At 36.3% G+C, this 18039-nt stretch overlaps 1 protein-coding gene across 3 annotated transcripts in view; it reads left to right on the top strand.

The window, feature by feature from the left end:
* SAP30BP (SAP30 binding protein) overlaps positions 1–18039 on the top strand; it is a 35556-nt gene continuing 17517 nt past the window's right edge. Inside the window, exons 1-4 of one of the 3 annotated variants that reach the window (XM_058166113.1) lie at positions 34–156; positions 956–1067; positions 2273–2382; positions 5328–5375. In XM_058166113.1, coding sequence (XP_058022096.1) covers positions 1010–1067; positions 2273–2382; positions 5328–5375 — 216 coding nt within the window. In that variant the 5' untranslated portion in view covers positions 34–156; positions 956–1009. Of the gene's footprint in view, positions 157–955; positions 1068–1145; positions 1237–2272; positions 2383–5327; positions 5376–18039 lie in introns of those variants that run through there. The other 2 variants (XM_058166114.1, XM_058166112.1) reach the window with 2 other exon arrangements.

Here is an 18039-nt window from a genome sequence, read left to right as displayed (position 1 = left end):
TGCGCCGGAAGAGAATTTAACTGAGTTCGAAAAGGAAGATGGCGGCGGCGGCGAAAAAAAGCGTTCTATCTTCCCTGGCGGTTTATGCGGAAGATTCCGAGCCCGAGACTGACAGCGAGGCCGGCGGGGCCGGTAGCGATCGAGGAGGAGGGACGGGTGAGGCCTTGGGGCGATGGCGGCGGTTTGGTTGGGTTTAGTAAGACGCCGTGCCTCGTTTCTTCTTCGGAAGCTGATCGGGATGGCTCCCGATCAGCTTCGGGTCTTTGCTGGGTGTGCTGAGGCATCATAAGGTTGGTTGGCTTTGGCTTCGTGTTCAGGGAGGTATGATAAATGGTTTTACTCCCTGTTGAAGCTTTCTCCCTCTCTCCATCCTCCGTTTACCGGAAGGGGTTGTAGCCCCTGTATTCTTGGCTGATGGGTGTTGTGGCGTTATATTCCTCTCGAATGATCCTGGGCGGATAATTCGGTTACTGGAGAAGGTACCTTTCTGAAAATATGAAACACCTTTCCATTTGGCTACGCTGTTAATTTCAGCCCCCCACAGTTACTTACAGCGACTGCTTTCTTCAAGCCTCTTCAGTGTGAGTTCTACCATACTAGTTGTTAGATAAAATATCAGACATTTGACTTGGTATGTTTGGCATATACAGCAGTGCTTAAAAGACCTAAAATGTGATCTGTTCTTCCCACCCGATCCTAAAGCTAGATAAAGCGAATCTAATTAAACAGGTGTGCCAAAACATCATATTTAATAATTTATTGGGAAAAATGATCCAGAACTGCATACCTGTGTGTGGCAAATATATGTGAACCTTTGCTTCCAGTAACTGATGCTGCCACCACCATGTCTCACAAATGGGATAAAATTCTTATGCTGAAATGCAGTGTTTTCCTTTCACCAAACATGTTTTTCATTCAAGTCAGAAATTTCTATTTTGGTCTTATCTGTGCACAGAACATTCTTCCAGTTGCCTTCTGGTTTATCTGCATGGCCTTTCGCAAATGGTAGATGGACAACAATTTTCTTCATTTGGAGAGTAATGGCTTTCTCCTTGCAACCCTGCCAGGTACACCATTGTTGTTCAGTGTTTTTCTGAGGCTAGTTTCACAAACACTGACATTCACCAGTGGAAAAAATCCTTTAGTTCCTTAGATGTTACTCTGGACCTCTTTGACGCCTCCTGATGTATTACACACCTTGCCTTTTGTATGTTCGTGGTTGGTCAATCACTCCTGGTAAGGGTAACGGTGATGTTGAATTATCTCTATTTGCACACAGTCTGCCTGAAAGTGGACTGATAGAATTCAAACCCTCTGGAAATAGTTTTGTAACATTTTCTAGCCTGGTAAGGATTAACAATGTTTTTGGGAGATGCTTAAAAACCTCCTTTGTTTGAGCCATAGCACGCTTCCCTTTATCTGTGTTGCAAAGATCAGACTTTGAAAGTGAATATTCAGAATTCTATTATTTAAATAAGGCAAACCTTTCATACTCACATCTGATTATCTTCAATCATTGATTGAAACCCCTGAATTTCCCCTTCAAATGAATTGATAATCCTAGAGCACGGGTGTCAAACTCACGGCATCATATTGCCATCACGTGACATTTCACAACATTTTTCCCATTTTGTGGAGCTGGTATGGGTTTGGCCTGCATGTGTCGCATCGGGCCTGCAAGCCACCAGTTTGACACCCTTGCCCTAGAAGGTCATTTACTTTAGCCACTCTACAAGTTTGTAGCTTTCCTCAGTAAATAAATATAACGTTTTGACTCATTTATTTATTTGGCTTCTCTTTAACTAGTTTTAGTATCTGTATGGAGAACAGATTATGTTTTAGGCAGTGGTGGGATTCAGCCAGTTCGCACCACTTCGGGAAAACCGGTTTTTAACTTTCTGAGCAGTTTGGGGAACTGGTTGTTGGAATAAATCATTAGGGTAGAGAACCGGTTGTTAAATTACTTGAATTCCACCACTGGTTTTAGGTTATATTTCTGCAGAAACATTGTAAATTTAAACAAGTTCACAAACCTTTAAGTGCCATGGTATATGCAAGGCTAGTGTATTTTATTGGACAGTTAGCAAGGAAGAACTTACACTAGGTGGGCTGAAGAAAAGTTACTTAAGTAAAAGATCATAGTTCTTGTTTACAAGGGTAGTTTTATTTCAGCAGGTGTATTTATGTGATTTTGTACAACAGTATCAATCTTCTGTGTGTATTTTCACTGGGTTGCAAAGTGACTTAATCATTTTCTTCTTTGGATGTCTAGAAGAAAAAGGTGGTTTGGTGTCAGAAAGCTATGGAGAAGATGACTTCAGTAAAATGGAAGGAGAAGAGGATGGTTATGATGAAGATGATGATGAAAACAGCAGACAGTCAGTAGGTATTTTGTTATACAGCAATCAGACTTGGATTGCAGGTTTCACTAGAGCATAATAAGAATATTAACTTTTTGTATCTTCTTTTTTGCTTTTGTTTACATATATTGTATTTGAAGTTATCACAGAATTGCTAGAAGAATGCTTGTATAAAATGGAAAAGCCCATTATTTATCCCTAACTTCCTTCAGTGAAAATACCTTTTTGTTTGAAAGATCAAATCTTAATGTAAAAATAAAATGATCAATTTTATAGTTGATGTACACAAGACATTTCTAGATTCTAGGAGCATATTTCTAGATTCTAGAATCTAAAAGTAAAAAATAAATAAATTGATAAAAACAGCTATAACGTGATCATATGGTAGTAATCAATACACTGTTATTCCGTCCACCCCATGCATTGCTTGAATTGATTATTCCTGCAAAGCTTTTAAAATGTAGCTTCTCTACTCTGTTCCATTTTTTGCTTTAGCCCACATTCCCTTCTTTGGCCAGGATGTTAGATAAGCCCATTATATGAACATTTGATTAGTCTGAGATGTGTTATTTTTTTTACACTTGGGTATGGTATATTTTCGTTTTCTTGCTTTTAATCTAATGCTGAGTGCCCAGAGTTGCAATTGTGAGTTGGGCAGCTCTCTAAATTGATAATTAAAAATAATCTTCAAATAGTATTTTAAAATTGCCAGAGTTTCAAATGATAATTTATACTAAGATACTGTGGCATTTCCCAAACAAAATTTCCTTTTTTATCCCTTCAGCTGGGGTTGTAACTGAGAATTCCTACATATTTTACTAGTTTGAAGAAAGTAAAATTTTCCTGTAACTTTTCCATTGTTATGTGCATCTCTATTCAGTTCTGTATTATCTCCAAATATTTACTATTTAGATACCTAAGTATTTTTTAATAAATGTGGCATGAAAATACTTCTGATTCATGCTTAAAATGAAATTTAATATGACATTCATGAATGACCTCTTGAGAAGATAAAGGGACTCTGAGTAGTAGGATAAGTATATTGCTCATATACTTTGACCAACTACTTAGTTTTTATTTCAAGAACCATCCTTCCATGTGAATAAATCCCAAGGATATTTAAAGCAGGGGAAATCCTTTTTTCAAAAAAAAATAAAACAACTTGCTTTATAGCTGATGTCCAACGTTCAGGCTAATGCAGTGGTGGGATTCTATCAGTTCAGGCCGGTTTGGGCGAACTATTAGTCCGACTTTCAGCCATGAGTGAACCGGTTCTCTCCGATTTTGAAGTGGGCCCACCCGCCCACCCCTGCATTATACTCACATATATTTCCACTTCCGAAGCCCAGCTGATCAGCGTGGCAGAGTGAATTGCCATGCCTCAGCTGCTTTCCTTGCCGGCAGCAAAGTGGAAGGTGAATTTTCTCCAAACTGCGCACGCACACACAGCTTAATGAACCAGTTGTTAAATCAGTAAGATCCCACCCCTGGGCTAACACCTCAGAATAAATTCATAAATGTAGCATAGTTCATCTAAATGAGATTCTATATCTCTATACTGATTGGCAGAACCTATTAGTGCTATGAAAAACATCTGCAAATGGCGGTTTATTTGAACATCATAATGCAAATATTTGAATATCACAATGCAAATCCCACTTATTATGTGCATGCATCAGTACACTTGCTCAAAAGCAGCAGTGCCACACCTTGTCTACCATCTTGCTTATTTTGATATTCTCCACAGATGGTTATTACGGTATGCTATTGTTTAAGTTTTTTTTTTTTTCATCTGTGTCAAGACATATCTGGGACACCTGTTCAGGATCCCTGCCACTTCTTTTAGATCAGTTAGTAGTAGTAAAAGGGAGAACTGTGTATTAATAATATAGTATTGATACTTCATCTCAAACCTCTACCACATATGCTCACAATATTGATGTTTTGTGCAGCTATAAGTTAAAATTAAATTACAGAATTACGACATGATGCTTTTTATCTTTGTAGATTCTTCTAAACTTAATCTTAAATAATGGTATCCATAATTCCATTCTTCATATAGAAGAAAACATATTTGCAATTTTTAAAATTTCTTCATAATGTTAGGTGATCCTTTTTATTGTGGACATTCTTATAACTGTGATTATTCAGTATTTAATCTTGTGTTGAGTTTGAAATAAGTACCTAAAGTAGAATCCGGGTAGCAAATCTGGGTAACAACTTCAGTTTCAGAAAGACACAATGGATGTGATAATAAATGTGGAGGCTGTAACCTACAGTATTATTGAACCCTAAAGTAGAAGTGTTACAGAATTTCAGGGCCATTGTTTAGCAATGAAAAACCTGGGACATGGTATTGATTGATAATACAGTTCTATGGTAGTACAGGTAGTAGTTATATGCTAGTCTTAGAAAAGTGCTCTTTCTCATTTTCCATTCATTCCATTGTTTAAGAAAACCTTCAAGCTCAGAGGGCACCAAGGAGCTCACATTCCATTGTATCCAATATTTGCAATTGTTTTTTTACAAATGCACATTATACCATCTTGAAACTCTGTTTTGGAGGCTCTAGAATCAGAGATACTATATGTTGTTAAGTGTGTACATGACTAGTTCTCCTCAAGTTTGTCTAATGTGACCTTTATTTATTAGAATAAAATTGGCAAAAAAATAATTCTCTACTGATAAAATTTATCCTAGCTGTTGACTTGTAGTGCTTTTTTAAAAAAAAGAAATCCAGTATTGTGTGAGTTTCTAGAATCTACCCTATCATCTTAGAAGTAAACTTAACTTGTTTATTCTTTTTTTTCCCTTGAATGTCTGTTTTAACAGAGTTTGGGAAAGTCAAGAGAGCAGCCCAGCTGAATTAAAAAGCAAAATTAGGCTATTTAGTGCAAGTCCCTTGCCAAATACGCAAGAACTTGCTGATAATTTAAAGCTTAATTCTGTACATTCTTTGTCTTATAGGAAGATGACGATTCAGAGACTGAAAAACCTGAGGCTGATGATCTGAAGGTATTTGGAAGAGTATTATGATGGGATGGGAATACACTGCAAAGAGTATAATAGTGTGATTTAGTTAGTCATCCATATCTTCTATTCTTGACAAGCTAACTCTTGTTTGGAGTGTGGGAGATGTTTCCTGTGATGTATAAAAAGTTAGGAGGACTCAGCACCTTTTCATATTTTTATTAAAAGATACAAGATTTTGTGAACTACAGCACAGTTCATTAGACGCAACTAAAGTTAGTCAGAAAAAGTGCTACCAGACTTCTAATTTGATCCTACCGTAGACTCATCACAGTTCTCCTTCTACAAAGTATATATGAGTATTTGAATTTTATGCGTAACTAAGTTAATCTTCTGTATCAGAGATTGACTAATGATTAGGAAAAGCAATATTATGCTTTTTATGGGTTCTTAACACAAATGGTCAGAAATAATGCAGAGGTCCGAAAAGGAGTTACATGTTTCGGGGAATTGTATTAAGAACCAGTTTCCAAATTTTCATCTTTAGTGTGATTTGTAAAGTTCATGCAGTGCTTGAGATTAATTTGGGGTTGTTAAAAAAATACAACCAAGTATGTATTCCTCAATTTACAATGACAGAATTTCGGTCAATAAAGTGATGCATGACCACATTGCAACAGCAATCTCTCCGGTCCCAATTGCCATTGTCAACTAAATATCACAGTCATTAGGTGAGACAACTTCTGTTGGCTTCCCATAACCGAAGTTAGTGGGGAGACTGGTAAGAAATTACAAGTACCAGGTCCACAGGAAAATAGGGAAAGAAGCAAAGGGGTAATAGGGAAGATTGGAGAAGATATGTACAATTGGGTGGGAGGTGCCATGTGGGTCAGGGAAAGGGTATGGGGTTGGTTTATTCGTGTCAGAAGCATCACAAGTAAAATAAGGCATACTATATAACATTTAACATATAAAATACAAGATTAAAATATGTATAAATTAAAGAAATCTTGTCCAGAAACTAGCAACATTAATTGCGTTGTGTCATGTTGCCATGAGGTTCTCAAGTGTACACTGATCAGGGCACAAAGGAGAGGTATACGTATGTGTTGCCTGCAAGTCACCACAATCGCAAAGAGCATAAGCAACTGGATAACCCCATTTGTTCAGAATGTCTCTGGATTTTGTTGTACCCTTGCTCAGTCTGTTCAATGATTTCCATACTTCCCAGTTTTCATCAGACCCAGGTCCCAGCTCCTCTGCTGGTTCCATCCAGTGTTCGGTCTTTCCAGCTTTCCATTGGTCCCCTCTGCTTTCAAATTCTTCAAAGTCTTCTATCGACCTAAAGAAGTTTTCTCTGGATTATAGTCTGTGCTGAGCTGGTTGTAGGCCATAGAGAAGGTGTTGTCTAGATGTCGATGATTTGAGTCTCCCTCTGCATGCTGCTGCTTCTTTGCAAACAGCAAATGGGGAGTGCCGGCTAGGTGGTAGATTTTATGTTGAGTAGGTTTAAGGCATACGATAATAATTAAGCTAGCTTCATTCTGAGCAACATCTACTTTCCCAGCATGTGTTGCTTTATACCAAACTGGGCAGGTGTATTTGCCTGCTGAGTAGCAAAGAGCTAGAGCTGTTGTCCTAAGGACCCTTGGTTTGGCTCTCCAGGTAGAGCTCATTAATCTCCTGAGGATATTATTTCATCCATTCATCTTCAGTTTAGTGTTGGTACAGTGCTGCTTAAGGTATATGTTAGAGCCCTAGCTAGAGTGACCCCTACACACTTAGGGCTATGGCAATGCTCCAATAATGTCCCTTTCCACATAATAGTGCACAGGGTTGTGGATTGGGTTATGTGTGTTTGAGAGTATGAGGGAGGCATGGCGAGGGTTGGGGTGGGTGCTTTGGTGGGCAAGTGACCATTACAGTGTGGGCACAGAGAGGGTGGCAGAGGCTTACCCCAGCAACCTGCAACCTTCCCTGCTGTCTTCCCCATTGACTTTCTGTGGAAACCATCGCGGAATATTGCTCATAAAGAATGTAAGAATGTGATCGTGGGGCTCTTGGCAACTGGTCATAAGTGCAAACGGCTTGATAATCACCCAGATTGTGATCATGTGACTATGTGAGTGCCGAGATGTCTGGAACTCGAGCACTCATAACCACCATTTGTTCACCTATTAAATGATAAATAGGATTATCCACTGCTTTATATGTAAATATAAAATGTCTATGTATATGTAAATTTATATGTATATGTAAAATGACAAGCAGATTTTTCTCTTGCAGTCAGAGTCTATTAAAATAGTTCAAGAGAAGCTGAAAGGTTCATAGAGAAAGAGGGAGATTGCTAGTCCCGTGAACCTAGATGCTGTTATTTAATGGCCACTTGTATTAATATATGACCACCTCCATCAACCAAAGCAATAGGTACATAATCTTCTGCGTTAAGCAGTCCCCATCTCCCTACCCCAATCCGTTTGAATAATTGGTAGAACTGATTTGAAATATAAAGCAGTGAAGCCCAACTAGGGGATGTCAGTGCTACAATGTCTGCAGAACTTCCTTCCTTTCTCTTGCCAGTTTCCCACATGAAACAATTTTGGTAAGGCAAAAAGCTGCTTCTCTTTCCCATTTCCATTTAATCACCGTGTTTGTGCGTGTGTTTCATCCTTTCTGTATTTCACAATCTTCCCAGCCCAAGATCAAGATTCAAGTAGCTCAGGGGTCTGCAAAGCTGGCTCTTTTAAGACTTGTGGACTTCAACTCCCAGAGTTCCTCAGCTCAGCAAAGCTGGCTGAGGAACTCTGGGAGTTGAAGTCCACAAGTCTTAAAAGAGCCAAGTTTGCAGACCCCTGAACTAGCTATTCTCCTGGGAGCTTTATATTGCTAGTTTTCAGATCAATTTTTAGTTTCTCGGCACATCTATAACTTTTAAATGTATACCTACCTATCAACCCTGCTGGAGTGATCTGTAAATATACCTACTGAAGCAATATAAATGTGGAATATAAAATGTTGTCCAGCCATATATACTGTATATGTTACAAATCAGAGGCATGTATAAACCTGCTGTAAGAAGGCATTATAATCTATTTTGGACAAATTTCCTGTTTCCTTACTATCACTTGGTTGAAGTTAAAATATTCGTTCACATACTCAAGTATTTTAAACTGAATCCTGAACAATCACATATATCCCAAAATATTTATTTATTTATTTATTTATTTATTTCGATTTTTATACCGCCCTTCTCCCGAAGGACTCAGGGTGGTGTACAGCCAAGTAAAATTCAATATATAAACATTAAGAAAAATTAAAAAGCATATTATAATGTGGCCGAAATTTTAAAACAATTTAAAATCTTAAAATATAAATAACCCCAATAAAATATTGGGGGTTGGAATATGTCCATTATCATTTGATACCACAGAGAACCAGTGTGATACAGTTGTTAAGATGTTGGATGTGGAGGCTCCAGTTTAAGCTTTTTTGTTGTGGGGCAAAATGGGAGGAAGAACTACTGAGCTTCAGATTCAGGATTTAAATGTAGTAAGTAAGAAATAGATGTCTTATTGCAATGTTGATTAGACACTTTCTCTCTCTTTCTGTCTATATATGAGATAGTTATTTATTTGGTTTATTTGTTTACTTAGGAAAATACTTGTGGAGTGTTTTAAAGCACCTTAAAGTTATATTTCTTTCCAAATGTATGCCTGTCAGTATCTAAAACATATGAGACTTGAAAGTTAATTAAAAACCTGTGTTGTTAATTAACTGTGTTGTCCATGTAGTGGCAGTATTTCCTCACTAATTTTTCTAACCCTCTGATTTCATTATATCAAGCTGTATCAATTAGATGACTCAAAACTGGCAAATCCAGGTTGATAATTTGACTAGCCTGATTAACGTCCCAAATATAATAGTGCAAAGAAGCCTAGTAGATGTGAGGTTATAAAGAAGATCTGAACTGAATATTTTGAAATATAAACTTAGCAATTATCTCTATTCAGATGGGCAGACATTTCTGTTTTTCAAAAACATTTTAAAAGTTATAAAGATCCTTCTTTTTCTAATTTCTGCAATTTATATTGAACCAATTAACATCCAAACCCAGGCTTTCTCTATATGAATGCTACCTGATTTGATTTTGCTTTGTTTTTTAAAACTATTTTTTCTGTTTCTGGAGACTTTTTTCTTTTCTTTTCTTTTTTATAAAAGGCTGCTCTTTAAAGCTTTTTAGTCATGCTGAATAACAGAACAGCATGTCCAAGTCAGCTTTGTAAAGTCAGACATGGATGTCAAGTAGTCGTTTTTCTCCTTAGCTCCAGGGCTAGACTAGCTGCAATTGAGGACAACTTTTAAAAGAAAGGCTTTATTTTACAATGCTGATATAAAAATAATCATGTAAATACAGTTGTTTTTAACGATCTCAAATCCTTGTAGCTTTGATGTTATTCCAGTCTGGAAAGAATTTTGAATAGTAATCAGATTTATGACCATAGAGTAGTACAATAGGTAATAAACACTGTATGACTAACTCTTCTGCTTAAGCTTTTCAAGGAGTGTTCTCAGGAGAGTGATTAACTATATCTTTGAGGACTAGTCTGATGTGACTGACATAAACACATTCATCAGTAGAGTCATGCCATGGACACACCTCAATACCCACCTTTAACACTTAATTCATAAGGAGTGCCTGCAGTAGAATCCCCTGCTACTTCCCTTTTAATTATTTATTGAGAATATTATCAAGTTGGAAACCTGGCTTAAAAAAACACGTATTTACACAGCAAAATATGAGTCTCTAGCCATAATTTTCAGCCTTTTATCTTAGGAGTTAGATTTATTTATTATTACAACCTTGATCCAATGGTGTTAGCACTGGGGAATATCTCTATGTGAATTGTAAAGATCTGCAGTGTTGATATAATATTTTTTTCTTACATATGATTTACAAACAATAGACATGCAAAACATTCAGCGTTTTTAGCTGCCTTGTGTCCAAAAGCAACATGGTGCTTATGACCATGTTGAATCCATATGAAAAACTTTGGAATTACTTTAGCCGTCCAGTATAATTTAAATATAAGCTAGTAGTTAAATATTTACCTAAAAGCCTGTTTGACTAATGACTGCCAAATTTTGAAGAGATGGATATAGTCTCCAACACTAAAATTTCTTGCCTCTTCCTTTTGTCATGGATTCTCAGTAATTTCATATATAAAATGTTGCAGGATGTTACATTTGTTATACAGTAGCATCTTGTTTGATGAAGCCATGTTTTCATTAGAAGTTCCTAATTCCAGCTCTAACTACTTTCTTTAAAATAACCATCAAGTTACTCTAATAGAAATATTAGATAAGGGAAATTGTAGGCTTCATAGAAGAGATTATAAGAACCTTCAGTTCACAATGGAATGTGTGTGGTTCCAAGAGTGACTGGTAGCATTTCCTCTTTGTACATGTTAATGATTGCTTTATGAGTGGCAAAGTCCAAATGTTTGATTATTAAATACCAACGATTGTATTATGAATTCTATTTTCTTTCTGGTTAGGTGATTGATTGTGAGTCTATTGAAAATCTTCGGTCTTTGAATTATGAACTAATTCTAGGGCAATTATCCCTAATATGTATCTTGTATTTTACATAAAAAAACAAGGAATCCAGTTAAGGGTCTATGCTTATTATTTGTCCTTTTCCCATTTCCATGCATTGCCACAAATAGTTCCTTTGTCAAATTCATGAAGTATAATGCTTCATTATACGGAGTCATGCCATTGGCTCATTTCATCTGGTTTGTATGAAATAATAGTGGCAGCTTTCAGGGTCCATGTTAGGAATGCTTCCTACCTTTGTCTAGAGATGCTAGGAAATAATCCAAGGACCCCTTGTATACAGAGTTTATGCTCTATCAAAGATACAGCCTCTCTTTAATTGACATTAAATCCACAAGCTTAGGAAATTGGATCCAGCTTATGGTTTCCAGTAGGTTTTTTTTCCATATGCAAAATATGATTGATAGTTTTCTCCTTTTTTAATATAGCTAAACCACTCTGCCCAGTGAAATTTAAGCATGAAATAATGCTTTGCATAGCAAGTAGGAAATTAAAATAATTAAAATGTAATCAAAATTAAAAATTAATATAGAAAAGATAAACAGTGGTGTATTTTAAAACTTCCCTAAGAATTTCACTAAGAAGGAGATTAATTCAGACTTTCTGTAGAAACTGAGATATAGACATCCCCAAAACTCACTCTCTTTCCAGAGGCTTTTCCTAACTTTGCAGAAGCTTGTTTGATGAACAGAATCAGAAACAAATAGCTATTTCAGCAGCACAATTCCTGTTAAATATTGTTTTAAACAACACAGAGTCATACAATTATATCATGAAAACAAATACTAAGATAAAGTGCACATTTTACATTCTGAGAATAGCTTCCTTTAAATAAAAAAAGAGAGAGAGAGAGAGAGAATATTCTGTAAAACCAGATTTTCTGCCAGGTATGAACTGATGTATACATTGGACCTAGACTTGTTATTGAAAGGACTGTGTTTACAGTATGTTCCAGTTCCTAAAAAAAGAGTGACAGTACAATATCATTCTAATGCAAGTAGTCCTCACTTAGCGACCACTTGTTCAGAAACTATTTGAACTCAACACTGGTGCTCAATGAGTGTTACTTAGGACCGGTCCACATACTTCTGTCAGCTGCTGTGCCCCCATGGTCATGTGATCAGTATTTGCAATAGGGAGAGAGACATGGCAATAATCTTCAACTACAGGTAATCCTCGGCTTACAACAGTTCATTTGCTGACTTTCAAAGTTACAACAGTACTGAAAAAAAGTGACTGATGACCGTTTTTTTATACTTACGACCATTGCAGCATTCCCATGGTCATGTGATCAAAATTTAGACATAGGGCATCTAGTTCATATTTATGACAATTGCAGTGTCCCAAGATTACGTGATCGCCTTTTGTGATCGTCTTACAAGCAATTCACTTACAACCATGTTACTAAGTGAACAACTGCAGTGATTCCCTTAATGACTATGGTAAAAAAAATGGGGCAAAATTAGCTTAGCAACAGCAGTTTTGGGCTCAGTTGTGGTTGTAAGTTGAGAACTACCCGTACCTTGGTAATCACCTACCACCATAGTATAACTTCATCCAGTGTTAAGGCATTAATCATGAAAAGAAGTTCTCCAGTGTCCCTTCAATATAACTGTCCTTTCTCCACAATTCTTTATACTATAAAAGGAAATAAGGAAGTGTTTTTCCTGGGGCTTTGTAGGTTCTTTTCTTTAAACTGTTTTTTCTGTACTTTTTAGAGGATAAGGCATGTCTCTTACATGCCTGCTTGGTCCTTCCTTAGCAGCAGTACAAGCTGGAACAACCTCCTGACTCCTTCAGTTCTGAATACCACAAATTGCTGACATGGGTGTGGTGTGGCTTCCAAAGGAGAAATTGTATTTTTGTTTGCATTGGCTTACATTATTCCATTACATTATTATCCTCCCCATGTGCCCCTTCCTAACAAATCTAACAACTCAGATGGACAAACTGATGCTTCATAACTGCCCCTTGAAAGTTGACTATCTTTAGTAAAAAAAAAACAAAAAACTTGCCTAAGTCTGTCAAACAAACCAGAGTAAATGTGAATGGTTCCACCCACATCCCTGGTCATTTAGACAATGTTCCAGCTAATTTTCTAAATTATTTGGAAAGAATCAGACTGAGGGTATTCTCCCAATCTATTGCTTAGTAAACAGCTTTAAGTTTACTGGTGCAAAATGAAATCTACGGTACCTACTTGGCTGACCTGAGCATTCATACTATTTTAAGTATTTGTGGAGGGGAGGGAATTCTCACATTCAAGCTAATAATAGACTTCCTTTCTTCCACAAAAGTCTCTAGTGTTAGTTAAATGTGTTCAGAAAAGTGCCTTTTTCCTGTTTTTTTTCAGTGAGAAATAGTAATTTTAAGTAAATAGTACCTGTCCAAATATAGCTGCAGATTAGGGAATGGGTATTCATTCCGGAGAGTGCGTAGTGCATCCGTAGCATCATACTAAAGCTAGCAGATGCTGGAAAACTGTAAAGAATTTTGGCCCTGTACCTAATCAGGAACGGTTGAAGTCTACTATTCTTAACTGGTTTTGTTCCTAATAGTTATTCACAAAATAGAACTAATGCACTAATGATAGCATATTTAGTACCTTATTTATTTATTTAGTACCTTGATGAACGTATCTTTTCTTTTATGTACACTGAGAGCATATGCACCAAGACAAATTCCTTGTGTGTCCAATCACACTTGGCCAATAAAATTCTATTCTATTCTATTCTATTCTATTCTATATGTCATGGGTTCAGTTAAACATTATAAAATATTGAGCAATTAAAAACAATATTGCGCTACTGTTAACAGTACCCTTCCCCAAATTTTATGTTCAACAAAACAAAAGGTGGGCCAAGAAGAAACCAAGGAAAAACTTTATCGGGTAAAGGTATAAAAGAAACCTTGCCTCGAGTATATAGCAATCTTAAACATTCAGGACTTCTTATTACTTGTTCTGAACTATTAGGGTTAGTGCCACAAGCTTTGCTTATTTGGCTAGTTTATGCTCGGTGCAAATATTTCAGGCTGCATACTAAAATAAGGATGCAAGTCTTGTTTTGAAAAGGTATGTGTGTGCAAGTAGTCCTCGATTTAACAACCACAATTGAGCTCCACATGTCTGTTGTTAAGCAAGACAGTTTGTTAAGTGAGTTTTGCCCTATTTTATGACTTTTCTTGCCACGGTTGTTAAGTGAAACACTGCAGTTGTCCCCATTGACTGCTTATCAGAAGGTGATTGATCACCTGACAGTGCAACTGTCAGAAATATGAATCACTTGCCAAGTGTCTGAATTTGGATCACATGACCACAAAGATTCTGCAACAGTCATAAGTATGAAAAATGGTCTCTTTTGTCAGTAACTTCAAACAGTCACTAAATGAACTGTTGTAAGTCAAAGGCAACATGTATTTATGATGTTGGGCTATATAAAATTTGAATATACTGCACCGAGTTGTTGAAACATTTGTCATAATCTATGAAAAGAGTTTCCATCATACCTTCTTGACTAGTGAACTTCATTGTAATAAAATGTGTTGATGATGGGACTGGATTTATCATTCATTATTGCTGATTTGGTATTAGGAATCCCTGTTTTTAAAATCTTTCAATAACCAATCATCTTTTGCCAAATCTTGTTGGCTTGATTGGGAGTCTACTATTTCAGTGCTGTGGATTTGTACTGTACTGATAATACATATTAAGAATAAAAGCAGGAGTAACCTTTTGTAGCTATTGTACTATGATGCTGTTAAACATTAGAGCATTTAAGGAATAAAATGTTCCTTGATGGTTGCCCCTTCCCATTTGCAAACAAATTACTACTTTCTTTTGTAGAATAAACTTGATTGTCCTCCAGAAACCTAGAAAATTGGTTTTCTAGATCGAGGCATATGTACATTTCTTCACAGTATAGCCTGTTCTGTTTCCACTGAGCCATAATCTTTCAAACAAATTTAACTATCTTTAATTTTGGCATTTGGCCTGGAGCCTTGACACAAAGCTGGCAAACAGGATACACCCATAGGAAATAGTTTAAGGGTTCCATTTCCCTAGCATTCCACCTCCCCACCACCACCATTGTGCAAGGGGGGAAAAATACAGAATTCTCCCACTGTAGCTTCATGTACACTGATATCTGTGTAATATGTTGGAAGCTTCTGTATACCAAGAAGTTTCATAAAATGAATCTGTCATGTAACTTAAATCTCCAAAGTGATTTTCCCTCCTTGAATTCAGGTAGATTTTTAGATTTGGAATGTGCAGGAAAAACTTGATTAAAAGTTCCTTTCATATTAAGTGTGATCATTGATGTGTTTGTGGACACATCCGTGTTGTTTTCTGACAACAGTATAAAACTGGTTTGCGGTTGCATTCTTCTGTGATACTTTTTGACTTCCCACACTAACCTTGGCATTTCCTAGCAGTGATTAATGCAAATCCTAATCAGGTCCAACCTGCCTTTACTTTTTAAAATCAGCCATGATTGACAAGGTGCTGCCACCTAACTGGGCCATTCCTAAAATGCTTCTAGATTTTTGTAGTATGCACTGTTTTTAAGATGTTTGATGACTGTGTGCCAGTATATCTGCTTTTTTAACAGTCTTACTACCTGGATAGCTTTACAAATAGCTGCTTATGAGTGACAACCAAGTGAAGAGCTGCTTAAGCATGAGGTACTACCATCAAGACAATATTGTATATGGAATTTCTTGGTCCATTTCTCCATGGTATAGACTGTGGGTTCTTAACGAGTCCATGGACAAAATTTACAAAGCTGTGAACTTGCATGGGGGAAAAAAATCTCAACTTTATTTTCACTAAACTATTTGAAAATTAGCTTTCTGTTCAATAAGGTAAGGTTCAATAGGCAATGAAGCACTTTATGACTCTTAGATCTGAAAAAAAGGTTAGTTATCTTCCATTACTCCCATTGTCTGAAATTATTATACCCTAGAAAAGGGTATCGTTACTGATTTAATGGATAATAAAGAAGCTTCCATATTACTGAATACATGTTATTGTTCAATATTTTGATAAATGCAGAGGAGTGTAATTGATATTCTTTGTACTATAATCTATCCCAATATAAGATGTACCTAGTCTGGTGGTAACATTTTTATTTAGCGAGAATAATTTTTGCTCCAGTAATATAAGCATAATCAAAAATCTGTCCACCATGTCCTGCAGTCTTTCTCTCACCATAATGTTGATTGTTAACAAAAGCTACACAGAAATTGTTTTAAACCATAACCAATCTTTAGGATGGAGCCAGGTTTAGATGCAGTAGATCTGATTTTGAATTGCCAGGACCATGATGAGTTGTATAAGTTGTGGTGCAGAGACATAAGGGGAAAAGGGAAAAGCTGCCACCACGTACCAGATTTGATAGATTTATGCATAACATGCTTTGTAAGCCACTTTTTGGGATATTCATCAAAAATCGTTTCCTAAACTGGAGACAAATTTCTAGCAGCCTAATTGTCAGAAATTATTCATTTGTATTGTTTCTTCCCTTTATTTCTTCCCTCCCTCCCTAGATAGATAGTACCACAACTGAATTTAGGATATTAAAAACCAGTATCTGTAAAATGCACCTATCTAATAACTGATAAGGGAAAGGTAAAAAATTTAAAAGCTATCATATTACTTACCAGGCTCCAAAAGAACAGCCAGGTTTTTTTATTGCAGCATAAATTCTCAGTCATATTACTAATGATGAATCACTGGATTTATAGAATTGAATCGGAAGAACGTCACTATCATATAAAGAGGGCCAAATATCTTTATCAGAAAGATCTGAAAGTACATAATTACTGAATCCTGAAAAGATTTTTCTCCCATCTAACACCTATAAAACTATCAGAAAAGCACCTGCTTTGACAATTTCCAGATTCTGCATATGTGTAGAATATATGATTAGTGTTCCATACTGTCTGGTCCTTCACTTTTTAACCAGAAAATATTCCTCTTACCTAGAAACTTTTTTCTCCCAGTCTCTTGATTTCAAATAAACTTTTGATTTTGTCTCAAGAGAGAGAGAGAGAGTGGGGAAAAAATCTAAGAGGGTCCTGTTGATTGGAAAACTCTATATAAAATCCACATTGAAAGTGTTAATTTAGAGCATGTTAGAAGAGCCAAAGTCAAAGCCAAAGCCAATTGTAACTTTGGTGAATCTACTTTTGATTGGTTATCATGTCTCTTTGTCATTGATATCTAAGTAATGAATGTTTAAAGCTCTGAAATGGTGAAAGCTGTGTATACTGGTTTTCCCAAAGGTGTACTTGATAGTGATAGTGATTTTAATCTTATAATAGCAGGCTGTAGACAAGTACAGTCTTGAAATTTCTGGTATTCATTTTCAGTAAAATTCATATCCTCTGGGCAAGATGAGCTCTTGAAGGTTGATTTTATTTAGGAGAACCTTGTATTTTTTATATGACTAATGGTTTTGATATGTCTCAAATCTCCAAAGGCTAAAATTACAGCTCCAAAGGCTAAATCTACGTTTTAGTCCATTTTTATGGCTGCTGCTATATTTTAATTAAAAGAGGTTGCTGGTCCAATTGGAGGGGGAATTGTATCTGTTTCTAGTAATTTTCTATTGATCAAATTTAACCAAATGAGTCCAGTATATTTTTCCTTTAAAATATAAAAAGATACATGAATCAATCCAAACTCTGAAAGAAGTAAGTAGTGTACAGTAGCAGTGTTTTAAAATAAATTCTTCAAAATGAAATGTTTCATTTTGAAATGTTTGTACATAATGGAGTGCTACAGGTATAAGCTTCTCTTTCCCTGTTCCTGGATTTCCATATACTTCAAACAGAGCTTTGAGGAAGAGAGTAGAATAGAGTAGAACTGGAGAAGCTTCTTGGATGAGAAGCAAAATGTTTTCAAGGGGTGGGGGAACCAAGAAAGTCCAGTTGCCTTTTGAAAAAGTACCTTTGGGTCTGTCATGACCTGGATGATTGATAATCTCCATAGACAGAGTAGAAGAAGACTTGACAGCACAAGGAAACAACAGCCAATCACCGGCCATCACCACACCAATCAACTTATAGGATGGCATTGCATAAATAGGAT

This window comes from Ahaetulla prasina, chromosome 2 (genome assembly GCF_028640845.1).
Source record: "Ahaetulla prasina isolate Xishuangbanna chromosome 2, ASM2864084v1, whole genome shotgun sequence".
Classification (NCBI taxonomy): domain Eukaryota; kingdom Metazoa; phylum Chordata; class Lepidosauria; order Squamata; family Colubridae; genus Ahaetulla; species Ahaetulla prasina.
The sequence above is the reverse complement of the archived record's forward strand: the minus strand, read 5'-3'. Positions and strand labels throughout refer to the sequence as shown.